The sequence below is a fragment of the Pituophis catenifer genome, unplaced genomic scaffold (assembly GCF_029215685.1).
Source record: "Pituophis catenifer annectens isolate HBS135680 unplaced genomic scaffold, rPitCat1.0.hap2 SCAF_3, whole genome shotgun sequence".
Classification (NCBI taxonomy): Eukaryota; Metazoa; Chordata; class Lepidosauria; order Squamata; family Colubridae; genus Pituophis; species Pituophis catenifer.
This window is the reverse complement of record NW_027256883.1, coordinates 65,263,331-65,285,527: the sequence shown is the minus strand read 5'-3', so window position 1 is coordinate 65,285,527 and position 22,197 is coordinate 65,263,331. Positions and strand designations below refer to the sequence as shown.

At 35.9% G+C, this 22,197-nt stretch overlaps 1 protein-coding gene across 1 annotated transcript in view; it reads left to right on the top strand.

Annotated features, from left to right (window-relative positions):
* CDKAL1 (CDKAL1 threonylcarbamoyladenosine tRNA methylthiotransferase) overlaps window positions 1–22,197 on the top strand; it is a 309,422-nt gene that overhangs the window by 259,665 nt on the left and 27,560 nt on the right. Inside the window, exons 14-15 of the mRNA XM_070942475.1 lie at window positions 18,096–18,179; window positions 19,233–19,397. Of these exons, the coding sequence (XP_070798576.1) occupies window positions 18,096–18,179; window positions 19,233–19,397 (249 nt within the window). The remainder of the gene's footprint in view (window positions 1–18,095; window positions 18,180–19,232; window positions 19,398–22,197) is intronic.

Genomic DNA, 22,197 nt, shown 5'->3' with positions numbered 1-22,197 from the left:
ATGAACTACTGCAGAAACTACAATTTTAGAGGTATTTATATGTCTGCTCCTGAGTTTGAGCTCCATGTGTTTTCCACCCTTAATATGGAGGTAATGCTTTTTGCTTCCAGTTCCTCAAACTTGGATGTTGAGAGCATCTATGCAGTGTTGGTTCAGCTTCAGAAACTTTACTTCTGGTGTTGCTGGCTTCAGCCTTCACAGTAGTATGGAAGAGGAATTCTGACTACTCCTTTTGATAGTGAAGATTGCGTACAATAGTTTCCTAAAATAATCAAACACTGTAATCTCCTATGTTAATGGTTTACAAGCCAATGGTTTCATTCTGATGTAGCACGTAGTTTATTTCTGACATGAGAACATCGTAAAATAGTATTTGGAAGACAGAAAGAAAAAGTTACCGTAGCAAGAAACTTTGCTTTTCGTTGTGTAGAAAATAGAGTAATTCTGAAATTAGATGTTATGGCCAAAAATATCCTGTTATAAAAAGTATAAACTCTGTATTTCCTCCTTTCATTCTTGCCATAACTAGAGCTATCCAGTATATATTATCATCTTGCTATAAATTTCTTCTTTACAATACATCATTGGCTACTGTGGCATCATGACCCAAAAGGGAATTAAAAATGCAAGACTCTTTTGTAGTCTTTCTCCTTACAGGAGGTATACCATCTAAGACAGGGGTCAGCAACCTTAAACACACAAAGAGCCACAAAGGTCCTAGCGGAAGGCCCCCATTCAATTCTGGAACTGCCTGGAAGTCCAGTTCCCCCACCATAGAGTCTCCTCCTAGCGTGGCGTCCTTTTTCCTATGCCGACCTGGAGTCTAGTTCCCCCCCACCATAGAGGCTTCTCCTAGCACGGCATCCTTTTTCCTCTACGTGTCCTAACCGAAAGCCCTATCAATTGTGGAGCTGACTGGTGGCAAGGAGCCGCAGCAGACGGATGAAAAAGCCACATGTGGCTCCAGAGCCACGGATTGCTGACCCCTGATCTAAGTGTGTGTACCAAGGAACTGGAATCAATTATGATTCTTAGGAGCCTTCTGCATTGGAAATTTAGATTAGACCCCTGTATTTTAGAAAAGATAAGTGTTTAAAGAGAGCCAGTTTTGGTATATAGCAGTTAGGGTATTCAAATGAACAATTCATATCCTCCATTAATCTATCAGGATTGGTGATTAAAATTCTCAATCATTCAAAATGGTTGCATGTACAAACCAGTGTATATTAAAAGGAATATGTCTTCCTCAGATGAAATTGGAGTTGTAACTATAGCAAAAAAAAAAGTGATGTGAGATGAGGGGAGGTTAATATATAAATTAAATACAAGTTCTTGTATTTCATTTTTAACATAAAATTCAGATAGCAGCCAGGGGGAAAAGATAGTTGCACAATTATAACATGAGCCTGATGCAAAGGATGGGTGCGTTTTTAGCCACACAGCTGTCTCTCTCAATAATCTTGATATTGCGTGATAAGAACAGAGTAGGAAAAGTTCATTTTACAGATTTTCCTTTCAATAAGGATTTCAGTTTATTCCCAGTAATATCAGACTATCCAACAAAGTAAATGTTATTTCCCTTATCTGCATGCCAAACTGACTTCACCATCTGAAAAGCTTAAGAACTCAATACATCAAATTACCCAGCTCAAAACCGTTGTCTAGTACAGGCCATTTTGCCCTGTCATCCTATGACAGGATGTCAAAGCTTTCCTTTCCATTGCCAGCATCTGCAGGAATCTGATATACTACCTTCTCATACCCGGGGGGTGAAAAACATCAGGCAATGGTGATGAAAAGCAGCAAGTCAGACAGCTGCAGAGACTGGAGGTTGCTATAGCTGGATTGCATCAGCCATATGCTGAAGTCCTGCTCCCTATATTTCTTTATTCCATTTTATTAATGTGAACATTCTGGTATCCTCACAACAATTGTGTTTCTTATCTCATATACTTTTGGTTGATTCAAAAGCAATGGGGATGGAACTGAACTTTGAAGATTTTCCCTTAGACATTATAAACTACTGGTTGACAGTGAGGATTTTGCCACTGAGGAGAAAAGGAGCAGCTTCAAGCTCATACTCGCCTTGCAAGAAAATAGCAAAGAGCTTTATAAGTTAAAAAAAAAATGAGGGGAGGAAATACCAGAAATATTGCCATTAAGAATGAACTCTCAACTATTATTTCTAGCAGAGACATCATTAGGAAATGGTATTAATACTGCAGGCTAACTCACTGCTCACTCCAGGAGTTCGATTCTGACTCAGCCTTCCATCTTTCCGAGGTCGCTAAAATGAGGACACTATAAAGCAGTATATAAGTCTAAGTGATATTGTTATTACTGAAACTGACCCCAAAAATAGGGGACATTATAGCAATAGCATTTAGATTTATATACCGCTTCATGGTGCTTTACAGCTCTCTCTAAGCAGTTTACAAAGTCGGCATATTGCCCCCAACAATCTGGGTCCTCATTTTATCAAACTCGGAAGGATGGAAGGCTGAGTCAACCTTGAGCCAGTGAGGATCGAACTCCTGGCTATGGGCAGATGCAGCCTGCAATACTGCATTCTAACCACTGTGCCACCACGGCTCATGATAAACTTTATAACAGAAATCAGTAGCAAATTAAAACTATCTTATCTAATGATTGCATGGGATTCTTCTGTAAACCATTGAAAACCATGATCTCTGGAAAATATGCTTTCAAAACAGCAACTTGTATGTTGAAACCTAGAGAGTTAAAAGTCAGATAATGAATTGGGTGGGGGGGAGGAGAGGAAGTAAACTCAGTTGAAGATGACTGAAAATTTGAATAAATGCTCTATTTGTGTTAGAAGGATCTGAGAATTACTGGAAGAATGGGATATAATATTGTTCCTTGAAAAGATGTTCCCAGATTTACAATGAGGCTGGATAAGATCAAAAAAACAGCCAGTACAGCAATCTTCAGAGATATATTTATAGGCTTCAATAAAAGCTCTAAAAACAGGCAATATTTCAGCTAGGAAAAGAGATAAAAATATGAACTGTTTCTCCATGCGTGTACATCTTCACTGGTGGTCCTAGCAAAAGTTCTCTCTGGGTATATAGACTGCCCCTGAGCACAAACTACCCAAGCTTTACAATATATACAGCTGCTTTAATGCTTCAAGGAGAGGACCTCTCATATAACATACATTGCCTTTTCTCAATGCTTTGCACTGCCTTAAACAAATATCATTATTACAGTAAACATCACATTAAACATTTTGAACTATCAACAATTGCAAGACTTCTTGAGAGAAGAAAAAAATTATTTAAAACTTGAAAGATAATGTAGCCAGTTGTCACCATATGATAAAATATCTACAGGAGATCAGGAGCAGCTATAGAGAAGGTTGAACAATTAATCGCCTTTGGATGTGACCTCAGTATGTGTAGGCAAACTTCCACAGATATTTTCAATTGGTGCATATTTGGGGTGATGGGAGAATTATCTAAAAGTATTATCTTAGTTAACTCACTCCAAAGCATATAGTGCTTTGAAGTTGATCATAAGCACTTTGCATTTTTACCTAGATATGAAAAGGCAGCTAATGATGTTTTTCAGCCCAAGTGAAAGAGGGTCTCTTTAAGGCCTTGCAGAGATCAACCTGGCTACTTTCTCCTATATTAATTGACAGTTTCAGATTAGATAGAAATAAACCCATATATTCAAGTCTTGAGACTACCATTGTGGTCACCGTGGTTTAAGTGTCCCCCTCCCCCCAAATCCTTACTCTAATTAAACCCATGACATTGTAAAGTTAAATTAGATGCAGTTTTATTCCACCTTAACTCTGGAAAAACAAAGTCAAAATCTGAGGAGCAAAATAATAAATAAATTGAACATTGATGGGATGGGGGGTTACTCAGGGACGACTATGGAACAACAAAAGATGACATGAGTGACATATATAAGAAGACATCATAACAACTGCTGCAACTTGCATATATGATGCAAGCACATAATTGTAGCTATGACTTCATTATTCCTCTAAATCTCTTATTGATGTCCCTGAGGTTTCTTACAGATGTCACGGTTTGGCATGGCATTCTAGTACAGCTCAGCAACTGTGATTCCTTCAAGAAATGAAGGAAACCTGTCCTGGAGGTTTTTCTCCATGTTGGCAGGACCAGGGGTTATTGAGCTCATGGGAAGGAGACTTCGAACAGGCAAAAGAAAGCACACAATTAAACTGTATAATTCTTTAGCACAGATTGGGATGATGGGCACTAACTTGAGTGCCTTTACAAGAGAACCGGGTAGATCCACAGAAGGCAGGTGTTATCAATGGTTGTTACTTTGGATAAGTCAGAGCTATGGATTTTCCTTTCAAATATGAGCTGCAGGAGGGTGTGCCTCCATCTTTGGCTTGTGAATGTCCCGGAGCATCTACTGGCCACTGTGAGAAAATGCTGGATTATGATGAGCCTTGATTTGAACCAACAGAACTATTCTTATCTTTCTGTCTTGATACACATATGATAATATTGCCACAGAAGCATTTAGGCTTTATCTTTCAATCCCCAAAGAGCTCATAATGGCCTATCTATTTAAAGATACCATTCTCTCCTTTTGGGGGATTGGGGGGTTAGATGCTTGTTCTTAAACTGCTTCCATACAGTTGAGGGGAAAACTACACAGGCTTCTTTTCCACAGAATTGCCATTCATCTCCCATGTGATTGGCTATTATTCATTTGTTGGACCATGGAAATATTCTCCCAGCCTTCCCAGATTAGATGTTTCTTTGAAGCTTGGAAAACCCTTAAATGTTACTTCTGAGGGTATAAAATCAACCAGAATAGAAGTGAAGGTCTTTTGATCCAAAATAAAAGGTAAGTTACAAATCATTTGCCCAACCATTTGCTTATGTTCTGGCTGTGTGCTCTAGACCCTTAATAATACAGATTCAAGCAAAGCTTTGTAGATTTATTGCGGTGTTTCCATCAGCATTCTTCATTTATACTTTCCACTTTCACACCCCATGCAGTTCTGATTTGATGGACTGCTTCTGACTCCTAGAGTTATGTTCCTGGTTTTTGACAACTGTAGTTAAAAATAGATGCTATTATTTATAATCAATTTCATAAAATGCAATTGGATTAAACTGAAAAATATCGATTTGTCTGAAGAAGGTCATACTGCCAAATGTTCAGCTTTTGAAGCCAATGGTTCTACTCCTGCAAATAATTACCCTGGATCCATAAGTTTGACCTTGCAGATCATTTAGCAGCTGCAAAACATTTGATTTGATAACTGGAGACAACTGAGAAGCTAGAAATGCCATATTCTATTTATTTACTGGAATCATTCTATGGTTTTCTCCCCATCACTTTACATGCGTTTTGTATCCCTTTTCCAGACCTGCAGTTTCCTGTTTGAAGTGCAACTATCAGTTCTCTACCTTGTATTTCAATGCAGTTTGGTGCAACTAAGATTTATTACAGGAGCAGTTGTAAATATATTTACAAGCATTTTCTATACAAAAAACTAATTGTCAAAATTGTTTTTCAAGATACATGCAGGAATAATTTGAAATAGGTAAAATGAAGTCTTCAGATTATTCATTAGTCACTTCAATTTTTAAGTGCTGCTCCCGGAGGTTCCTTTTATCACTAAAATTCTAGTGAATTTTAACCCTAACCCTAACCTTTTTATCTTTAAGCCATTGTAAGTCAAGCCAGATCTCTTTCATGATGGTGAGGACCCCTGGTCCCTTGCATTTAAGGAAATGCCTTAGAAATTAACCTTAGCGCTTAGGTGACTAATAAGTCAACTCACTGCTAATTAATTTGTGTCATTCTTTTTTTAAAAAAAAAACAACTAAATTTTTTCTGACTTATAAATACATTGGTGATGAAGTGTTGGACTTCACTGAAGAAATTGTGATCAAGTCTCAACTCAGCCAAGAAAATCATTTGCTAATTCTGGTATTGTAATTCTCTCACACACTAAAACCTGTCTCATCAGAACAATCTCAACCTTTATCCTCTTATTCCAACACAAAACCAGGGTATAAATATAAGAAATAAATGAAATAAATATGCCCCTTTAGTTATAATGGCTTGGTAATTTGTTTTGTCTAAACCACTGGATACATTTTTCAACCATTTCAAGACTAAAGAATGCTCTTGGGACCAAGTCTGTACTTCACCATATAAATCAAATGCTGGGATTTTCAGACTGTGCTTCTCCAGTGACCTTTTAGGGGAGGAAATCAATGGGAGAATCTGATATTCTTATTTTGGTTGACAAATGCTGTGGCAGGAACAGATTGATGAGAGACCATTCCCTTATGCACAATATTATTTTGTAATTATCCCAAATGCTTCTGTAATACTAACCATCTTTAACAATATATTTGCGCTAGAAGATTATGGAAGTGGCTTCCAAGGTTTTTTGGAAAGTAATTCTGGAAATTGGAGATTTTCTTCTTTTTAAAACTCTTTAAAAGTCCACCATACTATTTTGCAGTAATTATAGATGAACAAACATAAAATAGGCTTTGGTTTATAGCGTACAAACGTTCGTTAATTTTAAGAGATTTGAACAGTAACATTTATTATTATTTTTTTAGGTCTAGGATTCTTTTGAATTCCGTGCTGAACGTTTACTGTGTGCCTTGTCTTTCTGTTTCTTGTTTTCTAGCTCTTGCACTTTCTGCTTGTAGTTTTCAATGCTTATTTTTCAATTTTTCTCCTTTCCACTCTTTATTATTCTCATAAATGCTGTTGTGAAAAGAAAATGAAATGGGAATTCTACCCCTGGTGCTTAGCTTACAAGTTTGAGAGCCAGCCTTGTGGCAGAATACAAAGGCATCATTGCATTGTTTCACCTGACCCAGTTCAATTGGCCTTTCCCAATTATGTTCTCTCCTGTTGTTTTGTGGATTGTACCTCCATCAGTTGCAAACAGATTGGGATTTGCTAAGAGAAGACAATATGTTTGTAGCCAAGAATCTGTAGGAAACCAGACTGCGAAGCAACATAGTATAGCTCTTTCAATATAACTCCAAACAGTGGCCCAGAACAGAGGTAGCCTCTTAATCAGGTGTATTTAGAGGTAGCCTGTCTTCTTGGCATTCTGCCCAGAGCAGAGGGTTGAATTGAAATGAACACCAGCCCTCTGATTTTAGTCATTTGAAACCTTTGAATCCTATTCTCTTTGGCTGTCCGTTGCTGTGAAATACTTACTTAGTTATTCTAAGATTTCAGTTGCATCTACCAAGTGAATTTTGGAATATGTTGACACAAAGTAGGCTTTTCTATTATAGTGTAGTTAGTTCATCCTGAATAGGAACCTTTTTTTTCTTCATTATCAACATTTATTAATTACCTGGAAAGTTAGGCCTTGCATTTTGTGATTGCATTTTGTAACCCCATTTATCATGCACATCAGTAGAACTTTCCTTTAGAAAGTACCTTTAAATGGGTATAAGAGAAACTGTTGGTTGTTTCTCTTCAACTTGGTGGAACAAAATTAAATATTTAAGGCTTCATTATGGATGTGTTATATACAGCTGAAAAAAAATAGATTTACATAAATGCATATTTACATAAACTTAAAATGTAAATTTTGGAGTGTTTTTAGGAATTCTGATGAACTTCAGCTCAACAGAGTTTTATATTTTAAGAATTAAGAGTGTAAAGACATGGAAACTATGGATTTATTTAATTGAAAATCATTTATATTATACTCACCTATCACTGTTCTAGTAGATTTGTAGTTTGAAAGGCAACGTGAATGCTATAAATTAGTAATATTTATATTATATATACATATCATTCCCTGGAATTTCCCTGATACCATTGTAGCCTGAATTACATGAAGTTGTACATGGAGATATGTTCAGGCACATCAAATAGGACTAAGTATGAATATTTCTTTTATATGACATAATATGCTATTTTTATTTTCAGATGTCATGCAAATCTAAGGACTAATTTTCTTAAAGTAATCTTAGTCTTTAATATGCAGGAGTAAAAGAAACTCTTAAGTGATTAATTTTAAAAAATCCTTGAAATATACAAAATATACCTCATTAAGTTTTGAATGAAGTATTTATCCTATTTCAATAAAAATGTTTTTCTATTTCAATCTATAGTTTCTATCATCTATCAATCTATCATTTAATTTTTGATCTCATACTAATATTTCAGCTTAAGAATTTAAGGTCTAAAATCAGTTTTAGGTCTGGAGGATGGGAGGTTTGTAATGTGTGTTTGTGTCTGTGTTCTTTGTCTGTTTATATAGCTATTAAGCTGTATACAGTATTTTGGAAATGTGCGGCTTAATACATTTCTTGTAACGTTGGGAAAGAATCAGAATGATCATTGCTTTTTTAAAAAGTGTTTTGAATTATTATAGAAATAGCTAGTATTTTTAGGCCCCTTCCACATATAAGGACTGCACCTGTCTATGTTCTATCTCTGTGCGTCTGTTTCTCTCACACATACATATGCTAACTTTACTTGGAAAGCTAACTGATTTATCATTACTTTGGTTCCTGTTTCAGAGGAAACATTTCAAAAACAGTTTCACATTTACTCTGGGGCTGCAGAACAGGTAGTTTCCTCTTGGCAGAAGTTCTTAACTCATCTTGGCTCCTGAATCAACTTCACCCCTATGTTCCAGAAGTTTTGCCAGTCCCACAGAGAAATTGGCTTTCTCTCTGTTTCAGTTTTCCTCTCTAAACCAGGATGAGAGAAATAAGGCTGAAATTGTTTGCAGTTGCTGGAGCAGAAGCCATCAGTTTCTCTTGTAACTATTTTATCTAGCATGCATTTCTACATTGTGATATCTAAGTTACTAATTTTTAATGGAAATCTGCTGAAATTTAACTACTTTCTATATAGTCATCCCACAAATTATTAAAAAAAATATCTGAAGTTTTATCATCTTATTTGTCAGGGCAATAATTAATAACTTCTCTATGGATGTTGTAGTTTGTTTAGATATTTCAGATGTCAGCGTAAAATAAATTCCACTTAATGCGTAAGTTTGAAGAATTGCTCATATTATTTTTCTAAACCTTTTTAAAAAATTGTTAGCATTATTTGTTTTTACAATTACGTTGTTTTTACATTATAACAGTCGGGGTTATACTGTACAGTAAAATATTACTGCCATTTAAGGCTTATTTATATTCTGATCCAAGTGAATAATAGGGGTTATTGAAATGCTTCTTGCTAACATTTCTAACATTATCAGAGGTTATTTTGTAAAATCTGCCAAAGGCAATCATTTTGATGTGTATAAAACCTACAATGTTTCTATAATTCTTAAGATTTTGCATTTCAGCAATAGTATTAGTAACTAATGCTACTCCATTATAATCAAATGTCATTAAAAGTATAAAATTCAGAATTCAAATTTTATATCATCTACTTGGTAAAATTCAGAATTTATATCATCTAATTGGTACAAAAACCTGATCCAATCCATTACTTTCCTAATTAATCATTAACCAAGACAATAAGTTCTTGTTACTTGACCATTTAGATTCATTTTTAATAGTGGTTGAGTTTTCTTTATTTCTATTTCATTCATAAAATGGAAATGCAGAATTCATAAAGCCAACATCTGTTCTGATTTCCAGTCTACCGTCAAGAAACTAAACAGACCATTCATGATGAAGTTTTGGAAACAACTGAAAAGGATTCTAATTTCCTGGCAAAAGGATAGTTGCATACTGGACAGAATCACTAGATGGGTCAATTTCAACATGTTATAGTTACGGAAAGTATAAAATGTCATGCTCTGGAATAGTGAAGCAATTGAGCCAAACATGCTGAATCTATTTAAACAGGACCTGCAAAACTCAGGAAAGGAGCACTGTATTTTTTTTAAAAAAAAACATTACTTCACAAAAATGTCAAAATATTGATTCACCTTCCCTCCATGGAGAATGGAGAATATATTATACAGTTTAGTTTCCTATTAAAGTTATAATAGTGATAATAGTTCTATACCATATCTCTTTATAATATTTTATGCTTCATCAAAAATGGCAATGTGAATTGTTTCCTAAGATTGCTGAGCATATATTGTACATTGATATTTATTGATAAGTTGTATATTGTGTCATATAATAAAATTTCAATATCTTATGTACATCATCTTCTGAAAGTTTCCCTCCAGTTATCTCTTGCTTGAGAAATGCAAATTCAATACATAGGTTGGGAGTTGAATCCATGATATCGTCATCAAGCTATCTCCCTACAAGTGATCGGCTACACATCTGTTATGCATGCCAATCTTTTCTTCAAGCTTTCATTTCCTAATGTGGACTCTGGAAGAATTCAATAGAATTGTTTATAATGGTTAGGAACTGAGCATATTTTTTTCTGATTTTTCATGATGCTGACCAGGCTTATTCTAGAACTTAATTCATTCTAAAATTCTAGTATCAACTATCTGTGCTATTCACCATGTCTTAACTATCATTCTGTCCTTCAGCCTAGGCATCCATCTTCTAGTCCACCACTTTTCTACAAGTAGGAGTCCCAAGTTCTCCATTGTCCTGCCCCCAGTTCACCTCTATTTAACAATCATGTTATCTTTCTTCCCAACCAGAGCTTCAAGATTTCTTGGAGGGCTTCCTTCATGTTCAGTTGAATCATTATTGAGCCAACTGTAAATTGAAAGAGGATGCATCAGAGGACAGTCCCAGGTTTTATTAACTGTGTAATTCACTAATAAGTGCATCCATGTGCCAGAAATATTATTCAGTTGCAGAGAAGAATATTCAAACTATTCAGAACTTGACTAAATTTGTTAATTAAGGAAAGATAGGGTTGCTTTGATCTTCTCTTCGGTTAATGAATTCCTACAAAGTAGGATTTCTCTAGCATACTAAATGTTCACAAAACATGGTGTTCAATAAGATGCCTTACCTTTTCTTTAAAAAGGGGCTAATATCTATTTGAAACAGTGCAGTATCACAAATAATTTAACAGAAAATCTAAATAACAGGCCACCATAAAGGTACAATGCTATCAGTTAACATAGAAGACCAGGAATTGATATGTTTTAGTTTGTTCTCAAACCTGGACAAAAAGAAGTGTCATTGGAGAAGACCTTGATGCTTGGAAAAATCGAACACAATCAAAATAGTGGTTAACAGAAGACAAGGTGACTAGATACTATCACTGATGACATAAACAGGAATTTACAGGGAAAAGCAGTTTAACAGGCAATCCTGGGGAACTGCTGTCCATCAGATCACAAGATAAAAACTGAGGCTATCCTCAAAGCCCTGAAAACACTTTGTTTCATCTGTGGTTATCTTAGACGTAGTAAAGAATGGAAAAGCCATCTAAGATGAAAAATAATTGTTCCTAGTCTCGCTCAATATTAATATTTGTTTTAACGCTATTTTTTTCCTAGCAAATCTAGCTTCCATGTTCTGATCATCTGTTCTTGAGTTTTAAAAGATTGAGGTGATTTTCCATTTTTTTTTCTCCATCTCACTTTGCCTTGGCTAAAAAAATTGTTATTATTGTTATTCTGCATTAAAGTATTGAAAAGTGGAAAAAAGAAAGAATCAGATAAGGCCATATTCTCTTTTATTTTTCTGTTATTCATATGTAAGACTGATTCCAACTACAATCAGGTAATTTAATCTTATATGAAACAGTAACTCTTTCCATTGCCTTGAGCTAAAAGGGGAAATATTAAGCTATGGTAATATAAATATGCATACATAGATAAGGGTTCATTTGAAAACAAAAATCCTCCTGGAAAAGTGATAGGTAGGAACTGCATGTATGCTTCCTGCATTTTTTCCCTATAAAATTATGTTATTGTACATGATGGATACAGATTTGATACATTTGGTAAATTAGGGTAAAACGAGGGTAAAAGTTATTAACACTTTGATAGCAATCTGATTTTTAAATAAAATTTATTACACAAACTTTAAAAAGTTAAGATAAACATGCTTAAGAAACAAAGTATTTCTTTTTTCTCTCTCTCATGAATATGTGTGTTTCCATAAAAGTTAGAAATCATTAAAAGTGATAATTCTAGATTGATCCTTTTTCTAATATGAAGCTATTGGCGTACCCATAGCAATCCTTCTGGAAAAAAAACTGCTGATGATAATCCGCTATTAGTGAAGTGAGATGAGGTAAGAGAGGTATAGCCTAGGAAACTCTACTTGTCAGTTATGGTACCAATATAACAGAACAGCCTTACTCTGGAAGCTACAGTACTTGATGCAATTTGCTTCCAGAAGTCAGTTAAGATCAGCGCTTCTGTAGAGCATTTGGGTTTGGATGGGTTTCACCATCAATATTTACTTTTTCATTTTTTTTCCTATTTGTAGTTGTAGTTTGACTCTGATCATTATCCTGTGGGTGTTGCATGATTTCTCACTGTATGGTTTTTACTGCTGCCAGCTGCCATAAGCATTGGAAGAGTGGCAGCGCATACATTTAATATATAAAGAAATCTTACTTCAGTTTGCTGCTCGTCTGAATCCTCTTTTGAGCTCCAAGGTCTTTACGAGGTTTGAATACGGTTGTAAAAATTCTTTTCAGCTGTAAAACAAAACTGTCCTATTCATTCCTAATTGTTATGATTTAATCAATGGCATTAATTGCTTCTGAATTTCTCCATGAGGAACCTGACTATGGCTCTGATGGGAATGTCATTACTTGATAATTAGGACATTCCATTGACACCTTGGCTCTCTGCGGCTCTTGTTTATTTTTATTTTTCTTGTAAGATCATTTTATTATCTTGCACTATGGTGAACTGGACCACTCTGTTTAGAATGAATAGCACTGCAATATCTACACTGAGCAATATGTTCTGCTTCTAAAGGCTTCTACCCACTCTCTTATAAATGTGTATTTTTTGTTACATATCTATCAGGTGGCCAATCTTTTGGGTGGTTTTAGGTGGTTTGATCCTCAGGTAGACTCTTGGTCTTCTCCTTCATACGCATGTTTGCCATGTGTGGCAAAAAAAGAGCTGCCTTTTGTGCAATAGCCCAAGCCGAATGGGATGGCTATAGGCTACTCTTAACCCATTTTTGTTTCCTTACTAATCATCTTCATAATTAATTCAATTTATATGTCTCCAGGCTCCCAATAATTCTGGGTAATTTTTTTTTAAAAAAAAAACAGAGGCCAATACAACAAACATGAAAACCACACAAGGCAAAGGGGAATAGAAAGGGAAAAGGGGAACAGCAGCCCATCTCTCCAAAGGCCTGGGAGGAGAGCCAGGTCTTTAAAGCCCTTTGAAATGCCTAGGATTTCTGAAGTAATGCTCTTGGCTTCCATTTTGTTTCCTAGTGAAAGCCCTGAAAGAGGCCTGACCAGTCAGATTTCCTTGGATACTAGACTGAAGAGGGAAAGGAATTGAATTTGGTGAAGGTACATTTCCAACTCCTACTTAGAATGCAGATTAAAATATACTTTTTTAAAATAAACATTAGTAGGAGATTGTAAATGTATACTTTTAAAAGTGGTAAAGGAGGCTTAACCATAACCATATTCAATTATTCTTAGTGAAAAGGAGGGGAGAATGTGTCCCTCTGACCTCATCTCCATCCTTGTTCTTCTCCTTCCCCCCACCTTAATTCTGCAGGAAAGAGCAAGACTATCTCTATGCGTATGTCTCTGGGTGTATGTGTGAGAGAGAAAATCCTGGGTATAAGAACCCTTTCATATCGTACTTTGTAAAGAAATCAAAAATCAGGAAATCAGGAAAACATAACAAATGAAGCACAAGATTATAAGTCAGATAAAGATACAGATAGGGGGTAATAAATTATTTTCTTGTCCTGCCTATATAGTTTGATGGAACGGCATCATATGGCAAGATACTATTGTAGGGAAGAAATCAATTAAACAAAACTGAATTTTAAAAGAATGCAATTGAGGCCCATTTGTCATTTTTAGGTCACCGCTGACATCTCTGAATATAATTTTCATATGAGCTGCATTTCAAGGCATGTCTGTGCTTGAAGAAGCAACATTTTCACAGCAGGCGACCAGATCAAAATGAAGCAGTCAGATGCAGGTGCATAGTACTAAGAAATGGGTTATTTACCCTGAAGCAGGATTGCTGGGCTGAGAAAGCAGCAGCTCTCCCCACAGATTGGACAGGCTCTCTGATACGGAGCCTAGTGCCAGAAACAGTCATGGGGGGCCTAAATAATTGTTCTTTCGCTTGTATTTAATGAGATGCATTGCCCAATGCTCAACAACAGAGGTATTCCTTTTGTCATGCTAACAAGATGCTATTCAAGCCCTGCTTCCTTTGATTTCTGTTTAATCCTTCCTGCTTCTCAAGGCTCCAGCCAGGCAGTGAAAGAGTTGAAAAGATGGAGGTTTGCACTGTGTGCATCTGTTGCTTAGATCAATTCTATTTGGCTAAATGAAAGAGAGGAAACAAGAGTTTCCGTGAGCAGCATTACAAATGGCACATACATTGTACACATAGGGGCAATATGCAAAGTTAGGATCATCAACAACTCTAAGTCTCTGAAGTGTAATCATGGAGAGCCAGTTTGGTGCAGTGATTGAAGTTCTGGACTGGAAACCACAAGACCGCAAATTTTAGTCCTCCCTTAAGCCCGAGAGCCATTTGGATGATTCGGATTTGTTGCTCTCTCTCTCGGACCAACCCATCTCACAAGATTGTTGTTGTGAGGAAATAGGAAGAGGAAGCGTTATGTAGGCTGCTTTCAGTTGTATAAAATAAAGATGAAATAGAAATATAAAAAAATAATAATTGTTTCATTGTTGTTGCTATACCGGGTGATGCAAGGATCTGAACAAATTCAAAAGATATTTAGTCTGCAATATACAATTAGGTTTGGGGAGAGGCAGGCTTAAGAGTAATGTATACTCAAAATGGCAGCTTGGAGGTGACTGTAAACCAATAACCTACTATGCAAGGCTGTTATTCTGAGGAAAAATTGAAGGAGGGAGTGCAATATAATATATTAGAGCTCTGTGGTACTTCAGATCCTCTTCTGAAGAGCTATTTCAGAGAGAATCATCTGCCAGCAGAAATACAGTGGTACCTCAGTACTCCACTGCTTCAAAACTTGTCAAATTTGGTACATGATGCATTTTCACATGAAAACATTGTCCCAGTACTCATTGTTTGTTTGGTATTCGATGTGCTGTGATAGGAAAAGAGGGACGGCCAAGGTAAACCGACAGGAAGTCACCCATACTGGGAAGGTTGCTGCAAAAGGGAGAGGGGGACAGCCACAGAGAGCAGACAGGAAGTCGACCATGCTGGGCAGGTCGCTGACATAGAAAAAGGACAGACAGGAAATCCTTAAACTTATACACTGCCCCATAGTGTTTACAGCACTTTGTGGGCAGTTTATAATGGAAGCATATTGCCCCCAACAATCTAGGTCCTCATTTTACTGAACTCGGAAGGATGGAAGTCTGAGTCAACCTTAAGCCAGTCAAGATCAAACTCTTGGCTGTGGGCAGAGTTTGCCTGCAATACTGCATAATGGCCACTGTACCATTAGGGCTCCTATATTAAATATCTTGACGAAATTAGTAAGAATCGGTGCTTGGGGCGGTTATTTATAATTACAGTTTATAGATTAGATACTGCAAAGACACTGCATTGTAATAAGTGTATTTTAGCTTTCCTGGTTAAAGCCATATCCACAATGATATTTCCTTGTTGCAGAACAATCCAGTGCTTGTTTTCCCTGGATGACAGTGAAAGGCTGTTAATAATTTAATATATGCACTGATTCCATGATTTTCATCTTTTAATTTTGATTCACATGGGGTTGTGGGTTTTTTTGCAATTATTATTCAGCAGCCGACAGATACATTCTTGTGAATATTTTTAGACTCCAGATAAAAATGTGAGGTCTAGCAAATGTGATTGTCAAAATGAGGCAGGAACATTTAAAACACTGCAAGAAAATCTATTCTAGTAACGTCAATACTGGTGGTCTTGATTGCTTTTTTCCCTTTGTGGGCAGTGCTGAGAAACAGTCAAGCGGTCACATCTAAAGGATGGTTGCTGTAGCCCTCTCCTTCCCCCCTCCCTCCTCTTGAAACAGTTGTACAAAGAGTTTACCAAAAAAAAAAAAGACAATATCCAGGTCTTTTAATATATACTGCATCAATGTTATTACCATGGGAAAGAATATTCCCAAGACTCTGTAAAGCAATTCCTTCTTTCCAGCATAGCAATTCTAAGAATTATTAATAGATAGATCTAAGATTCATAATAAAGGGGTTCTTCTGGCAGTGGACATTAGTTTTAGTTTTAAAAATGAATTGTATTCAAATTGGTTAGTTGAATTAATTACAGTTGAAAGAATTGCACTCTTTAAGCTACATATCTTAAAGTCATGGAGAATACAGAATAACAGAGTTGGACGGGACCTTGGAGGTCTTCTAGTCTAACTCTTGTTCAGACAGGAAACCCTATAGCATTTCTGATAAATGGTTGTCCAATCTCTTCTTAGAAACTTCCAATGTTGGAGCATTCACAACTTCTGGAGGCAAGTTTCAGAGAGCAGGACAAGAAACAATGGATGGGAACTAATCAAGAAGAGAAGCAACCTGGAATTTAGGAGAAAGTTCCTAACAGTGAGAACAACTAACCAGTGGAATAGCTTGCCATTAGAAATTGTGGGTGCTTCATCACTGGAGGTTTTTAAGAGACACTGTTTGGGCAGGGGGTTGGGCTAGAAGACCTCCAAGGTCCCTTCCAGCTTTATTCTGATTTATTGTTTGAAGTTGTTCCACTGGTTAATCATTCTAACTGTCAAGAAATTACTCCTTAGTTTTAGTTTGGTTCTCTCCTTAATCAGTTTCCATCCATTGCTCCTTGTCCTGCCTTCAGGTGCTTTGGAGAATAGGTTGACTCCCTCTTCTTTGTGGCAGCCCCTGAGATATCAGAACACTGCTATCATGTCACCCCTGGTCCTTCTTTTCTTTAAACTAGACACACCCAATTCCAGCAACCATTCTTTATATGTTTTAGCCTCCAGTTCCCTAATCATCTTTTTTGCTCTTCTCTGCACTCTTTCTAGAGTCTCAACATCTTTTTTACATTGTGGCAACCAAAACTGGATACATTCCAAGTGTGGCCTTACCAAGGCATTATCAAGTGGTATTAGCATTTCATGTGATCTTGATTCTATCCCTCTGTTAATTCAGTCTAGGACTGCATTGGCTTTTTTTGGCAGATGTAGAACACTGCTGGCTCATATTTAAGTGATTGTCCATTAGGACTCCAGGATTCCTCTCACAGTTACTACTATTGAGCCAGGTACCATCTATCCTATACCTGTGCATTTGGGTTTTTTTTGCCTAAATATAGAGCTTTACGTTTTTCACTATTGAATTTCATTTTGTTAGATAGTGCCCAATGTTCAAGTCTGTCAAGATCCTTCTGCATCTTAAGCCTATCTTCTGCAGTGTTCCCCATCTATCCCCTCATCCAAATGAAGATGTTGAAGAGCATTAGGCCTAAGACAGAGTCTTGGGATACCCTACTGCATAGGTCCCTCCATGTAGATGCAGTTCCATTGAGGGCTATATGTTGAGTGCCGTTGGTCAGCCAGTTACTAATCCATCTGGTGGTGATGCTGTCTAACCCACATTTTTCTATCTTATCAATTAGTAGGTTGTGGTCTACTGTTTCCTGCCATTGTGGAGGAAGCTGTCATCACCATGTTTCCTCTGGAGCATATGCCAAGATGATTAATTTACAGAGTTAATTGGTTCAGCTTTCCAATACAGCTAGAAGAAACACAGTGTTAGGGGAATAAAAGAGCCCCATCAATCTCAGATCACCATGTCCCTTATATGTAGAAGGGGGCCTTAGTCTCTTATCTCCAAACAATAATTAGATGTAATAGGTTTTTTTTCCTCCAGTGGCTATTAAATTATTTCACATCAACTTTTTTTTTTTAAATTTGATTTATATGCCACCCTTCTCCGGAGACTCAGGGCGGCTTACAATGCGTTAAGAAACTTGATAATTGCAGGAGAAAGGGGTATTTACAATAGCATCTTTTCATTCACTGCTACTTGCATTTTTTTTTATTTCACAGATTGGAGAGAGACAGAAAGTGCTTGTTACAGAAGAATCCTTTGATTCCAAATTTTATGTTGCTCATAATAAATTCTACGAACAGGTAACATTTTAAAAATGAGGAAAAAAATTGTCCTTTTTGTCATCTTTAACTGTAACTGTCATACAAAGTAATGTTCACGAATTTGATACCTAGTTTCCACCAACTCTGTGCCTAGAGCTGTTAAATGCATCTGTTTTCTCCATGTTGCAGAAAATAGATTAATATAAATGATTTTTCCTATTAATTGATTCCCCCTCATTTTGTTCATTAAAAATGACATCTCTCATGTTAAGATATCTCTATTTAAATTATTATTTGGATTCTAAATAATTAGAAATGTGGAATCAACTTCTAATTGGAGAAATATTTTGTAGTTCACTGTTAGCAATGGCAATATCAACAGCACTTAGAGTTATATACCGCTTCATAGTGCTTTACAGCACTCTCTAAGTGGTTTACAGAGATAGCATATTGCCCCCAACAATCTGGGTCCTCATTTTACCCACCTTGGGAAGGATGGAAGGCGAGTCAACTGGTGAGAATCGAACACTAGGCTGTGGGCAAAGTTAGCTTGCAATATAAAATAAATAAATAAATAAATAAATAAATTTATTTCTATACCGCCCTTTTCCCGAAGGACTCAGGGCGGTCTACAGCCTATTAAAAACACAAAGACAGACATCAGTTAAAATTAATTAAAATTATTACATAATTTTATTATGTATATTTTATTATGTATTATGTATAACAATATGAGTTACCTTGCAGTACTGCATTCTAACCACTGCGCCACCACTGTTCTTAGCAATATATGTTTATAAGAATAATTTATTGATTCTGTTAACAAATATAGATATATATTGAAATTTATATGTATGTTAAAATCTCTTATGCACTATTAGTGTTATAATTATCAATTAAAATGCTGGAAAGGTTTATGTAGAAAAAATTTAAAAATTTCTAATGTTGTATAGATTTCTGTTATGGCAAATGCTATCAAATGTTAAGATACCACATGACAATTTTATGTTTCTTTTTCTTCTTTTTTGAATGTAAAATCATAAGTACTTTTCAAAGTATTAGGAAAAATAATCAATATATTTTCTTTTAAAGATTCTTGTACCAAAGAACCCTGAATTTATGGGTAAGATGGTAGAAGTGGACATTTTTGAAGCAGGGAAGCATTTTATGAAAGGACAGCCAGTATCAGAGGCTAGAGTGTTCACTCCATCCATCAGAAGGCCGTTTGCTCGAGGAGAAGTTTCTGGTTTAACAGAGGTGAGTAGTACACTTTCTTACCCCTTATACTTAAGTCAAAAGAGGGGATTTATCATTCTAATTCAGTTGGTACTAGTAATTTTTGTTGTTATTGTTGTTGTATCTATGTTTGCTTAAATTCTAAAAACAATTAATTAGAAATTTAAAAATATAAGTTTAGTATGTTGGGCTTGGAGAAACAATAGTAATTTCAATCTTATTTCTAAAATATGAGATGCGTATTTTTGAAAAGGTAAATATAAGTACCTCTAATGTTTACCCAATATTATTTTATTTTTCTGAACTTAACAGCCATTAGACATGCTATACATTTCCTGGGTACCAGTAGCTGAGCTTTCTTGTTGCCTCAAATGGGCTATTTATCTTGTTGTTTTTAGGTTGCTAATAATAATATAGCTCATTCCAGCTCAGTTACAGGCATAATATAAGGGGCATGGATCTCAATAGGAATAAAAAGAGTGCAGTAGCTTAATGATTATGGCTTGTCACACAGTCAGCCAGATGTTTGAACTGAGTTTGACATTTTTATCCACCTATCAAGTCCTTATTGTTATTATTATTAAAATCACTTTGTAGTATAAACATTGCCACTTTCTTCCAATTTGTCATGTTGTCCAAGTTGACATCTAGGGTCAATAATAATTTCATAGAGGTTATGCTCAGCCTGTATTATTACTCCCATTCCAAGATTGTCTAGTCTTTGAGCTGTTTTTCTGCCCCTTTTCTGGCTGAAAGGCTGATTTTTTAATTGATTATGTGCCATCAAGTCAGTATTGACTAAATAAACATTCTTCAGGGCATTCTGAAACCAACATGGCTCTTCAATTTTTCCAATGATGCACCCATTGCCTATGTAAACAAGTCCCTCTACTTTGATCTTGGTCATCTTCTTCTCTTTCCTTCCATCTTTCTCAGCATGATGGATTTCTCAAGGGTTCTAGATCTTTGCATAATATATCCAAAATATGATACGGTAATTTGAACCTGGTCATTTTTTTATTCAAGCTGGTTTTAGAACCACACATTATTTCTGCAGCATGCTGGATAATTGGGAAAGCCAAAGAATATGAAAAAATCATCTTGATTTAGGACTCTAATTTGCATTTGGATGCATGTGAAATTAAGGCTGTGTGCTATAGTTTGAATACTCTAGGTCCTTTCTTTGAAATTGGTATGTAGACTGACCTCTCCCATCTCTTGGACATTGTGTTGTTTCCCAGTTTGGCTAGTATGGTTTTGTTAGAATTTACTGATTTTTTTATTTCTTGTCATATTTTTTTGAAGATACTTCCAACTTGGTAATACCCAGAGTGCTGATCTTAATCTTATAGTATTAAAGGGGCTTGTGAACAAGAATGTCTTCTAAAGTATATTAAATGTTGATCTCCTACTGCATAGAATTTCAGTATATTCCTCCTTAATTTGATCTTCTCTGAATCAGTTACAGCCTACCAATTGGCATCCTTTAGCATATCAATTTGAGGTTGGAACTTTCTTCTGAATTTGGAGAGCTTTTGAAAACTTTCCATGCTTTCTGTATCTGTTTCTACCTTTGCTGATGCTTCTTGCCTCTTCTAATAGCTCTCTAACATTTTTTGTTATGACTCTTCCAGAGTTCTTCATTTTGGGTTTGTTTTTTTGTTTTTAGGCTTTGGCTTTTCTTTTCCTCTTGGCAATTTTTCACTATCTTTTCTGACATCCAATTTCCTTCTTTTGTGTCTTGGTCTTTGGCAGTCTCCTTTCACATTCATCCTTAACAACTTATTTTATTTCATTCTACAGATCCTCTAGATCCCTATCAATGAGATTTAGGGCAGCAGTCTCCAGCCCCCAGTCTGTGGCCCTGTATCGGGCGCAGCCCATTGAGAATTGGGCCAGCAAATTATGGCGAGCTCAGGAAGTTCAATTTGTGCAAGCAGTGGGAACACATCCAAAATCATTCCCCCTGTCCACCCCACTCCATCCAGCACCACTGCCAGTCCGCAAAACTGGAAAGATTGTGGACCACTGACTTAGGGCTTCAAAGCAATTCCTGATGTTCTCCTCGAAAATGGTAGTCATATGTTCAAGTTCCAATCATGAAAACTGGTTGATTTTGTTTTTCCACCTCAACTTGACTTGGAACCTACACATTAGCAGGTTGTGATGTGTTCTAGTTAATCCTTAGCGGCATTTTGCTGTTATATTTGAGCTCTTCCACATCCTTATACCAATAATAGTCAATTTGATTTCTGTGCAATATATATGTATATCAGCATCATTTTAGTTGTTTGAAGAATGTGTTAGTAATGAAGAAGCCATTGACTTGGCAAAAATTCATATGTCATTCTCCTTCATTTGCTTTTCGTAGATTGTACAACCCATCTATTTTTAACTTCTTTCTACTTCCAACTTTGGAAGCTTCATTCCAAAGTGGCATAAACTGATAGAGTTGAAAATTTTTGTCAGTTATGCTAACTTGCAAACCAGTTTGTAATTTTTCAGAACTACCAGTCAGAAATGTATTTTTAACATTTCTCTAAAGATCTTTATATAAAAGTACATTCATTGTACTTAAGATTTATCCAGTAATCTCACATGAAATGTTCCATCTGCTAAACAGAGAAAAAAATCAAATTAGCTTTAATAGTGCAACCAGAACTATGGATCTCATCCTCAAATGTCAGTTACTAAAACTTATCCAGTGAAATTAGATAGGATAGGAGGAATCTTTGGGTGCTTGTACTGTAATTTATTAATGTAAAGTTGAGAGTTTCTCTTATAAAATATTCAACAAAATTGAATGTTCAATGGTAACAAC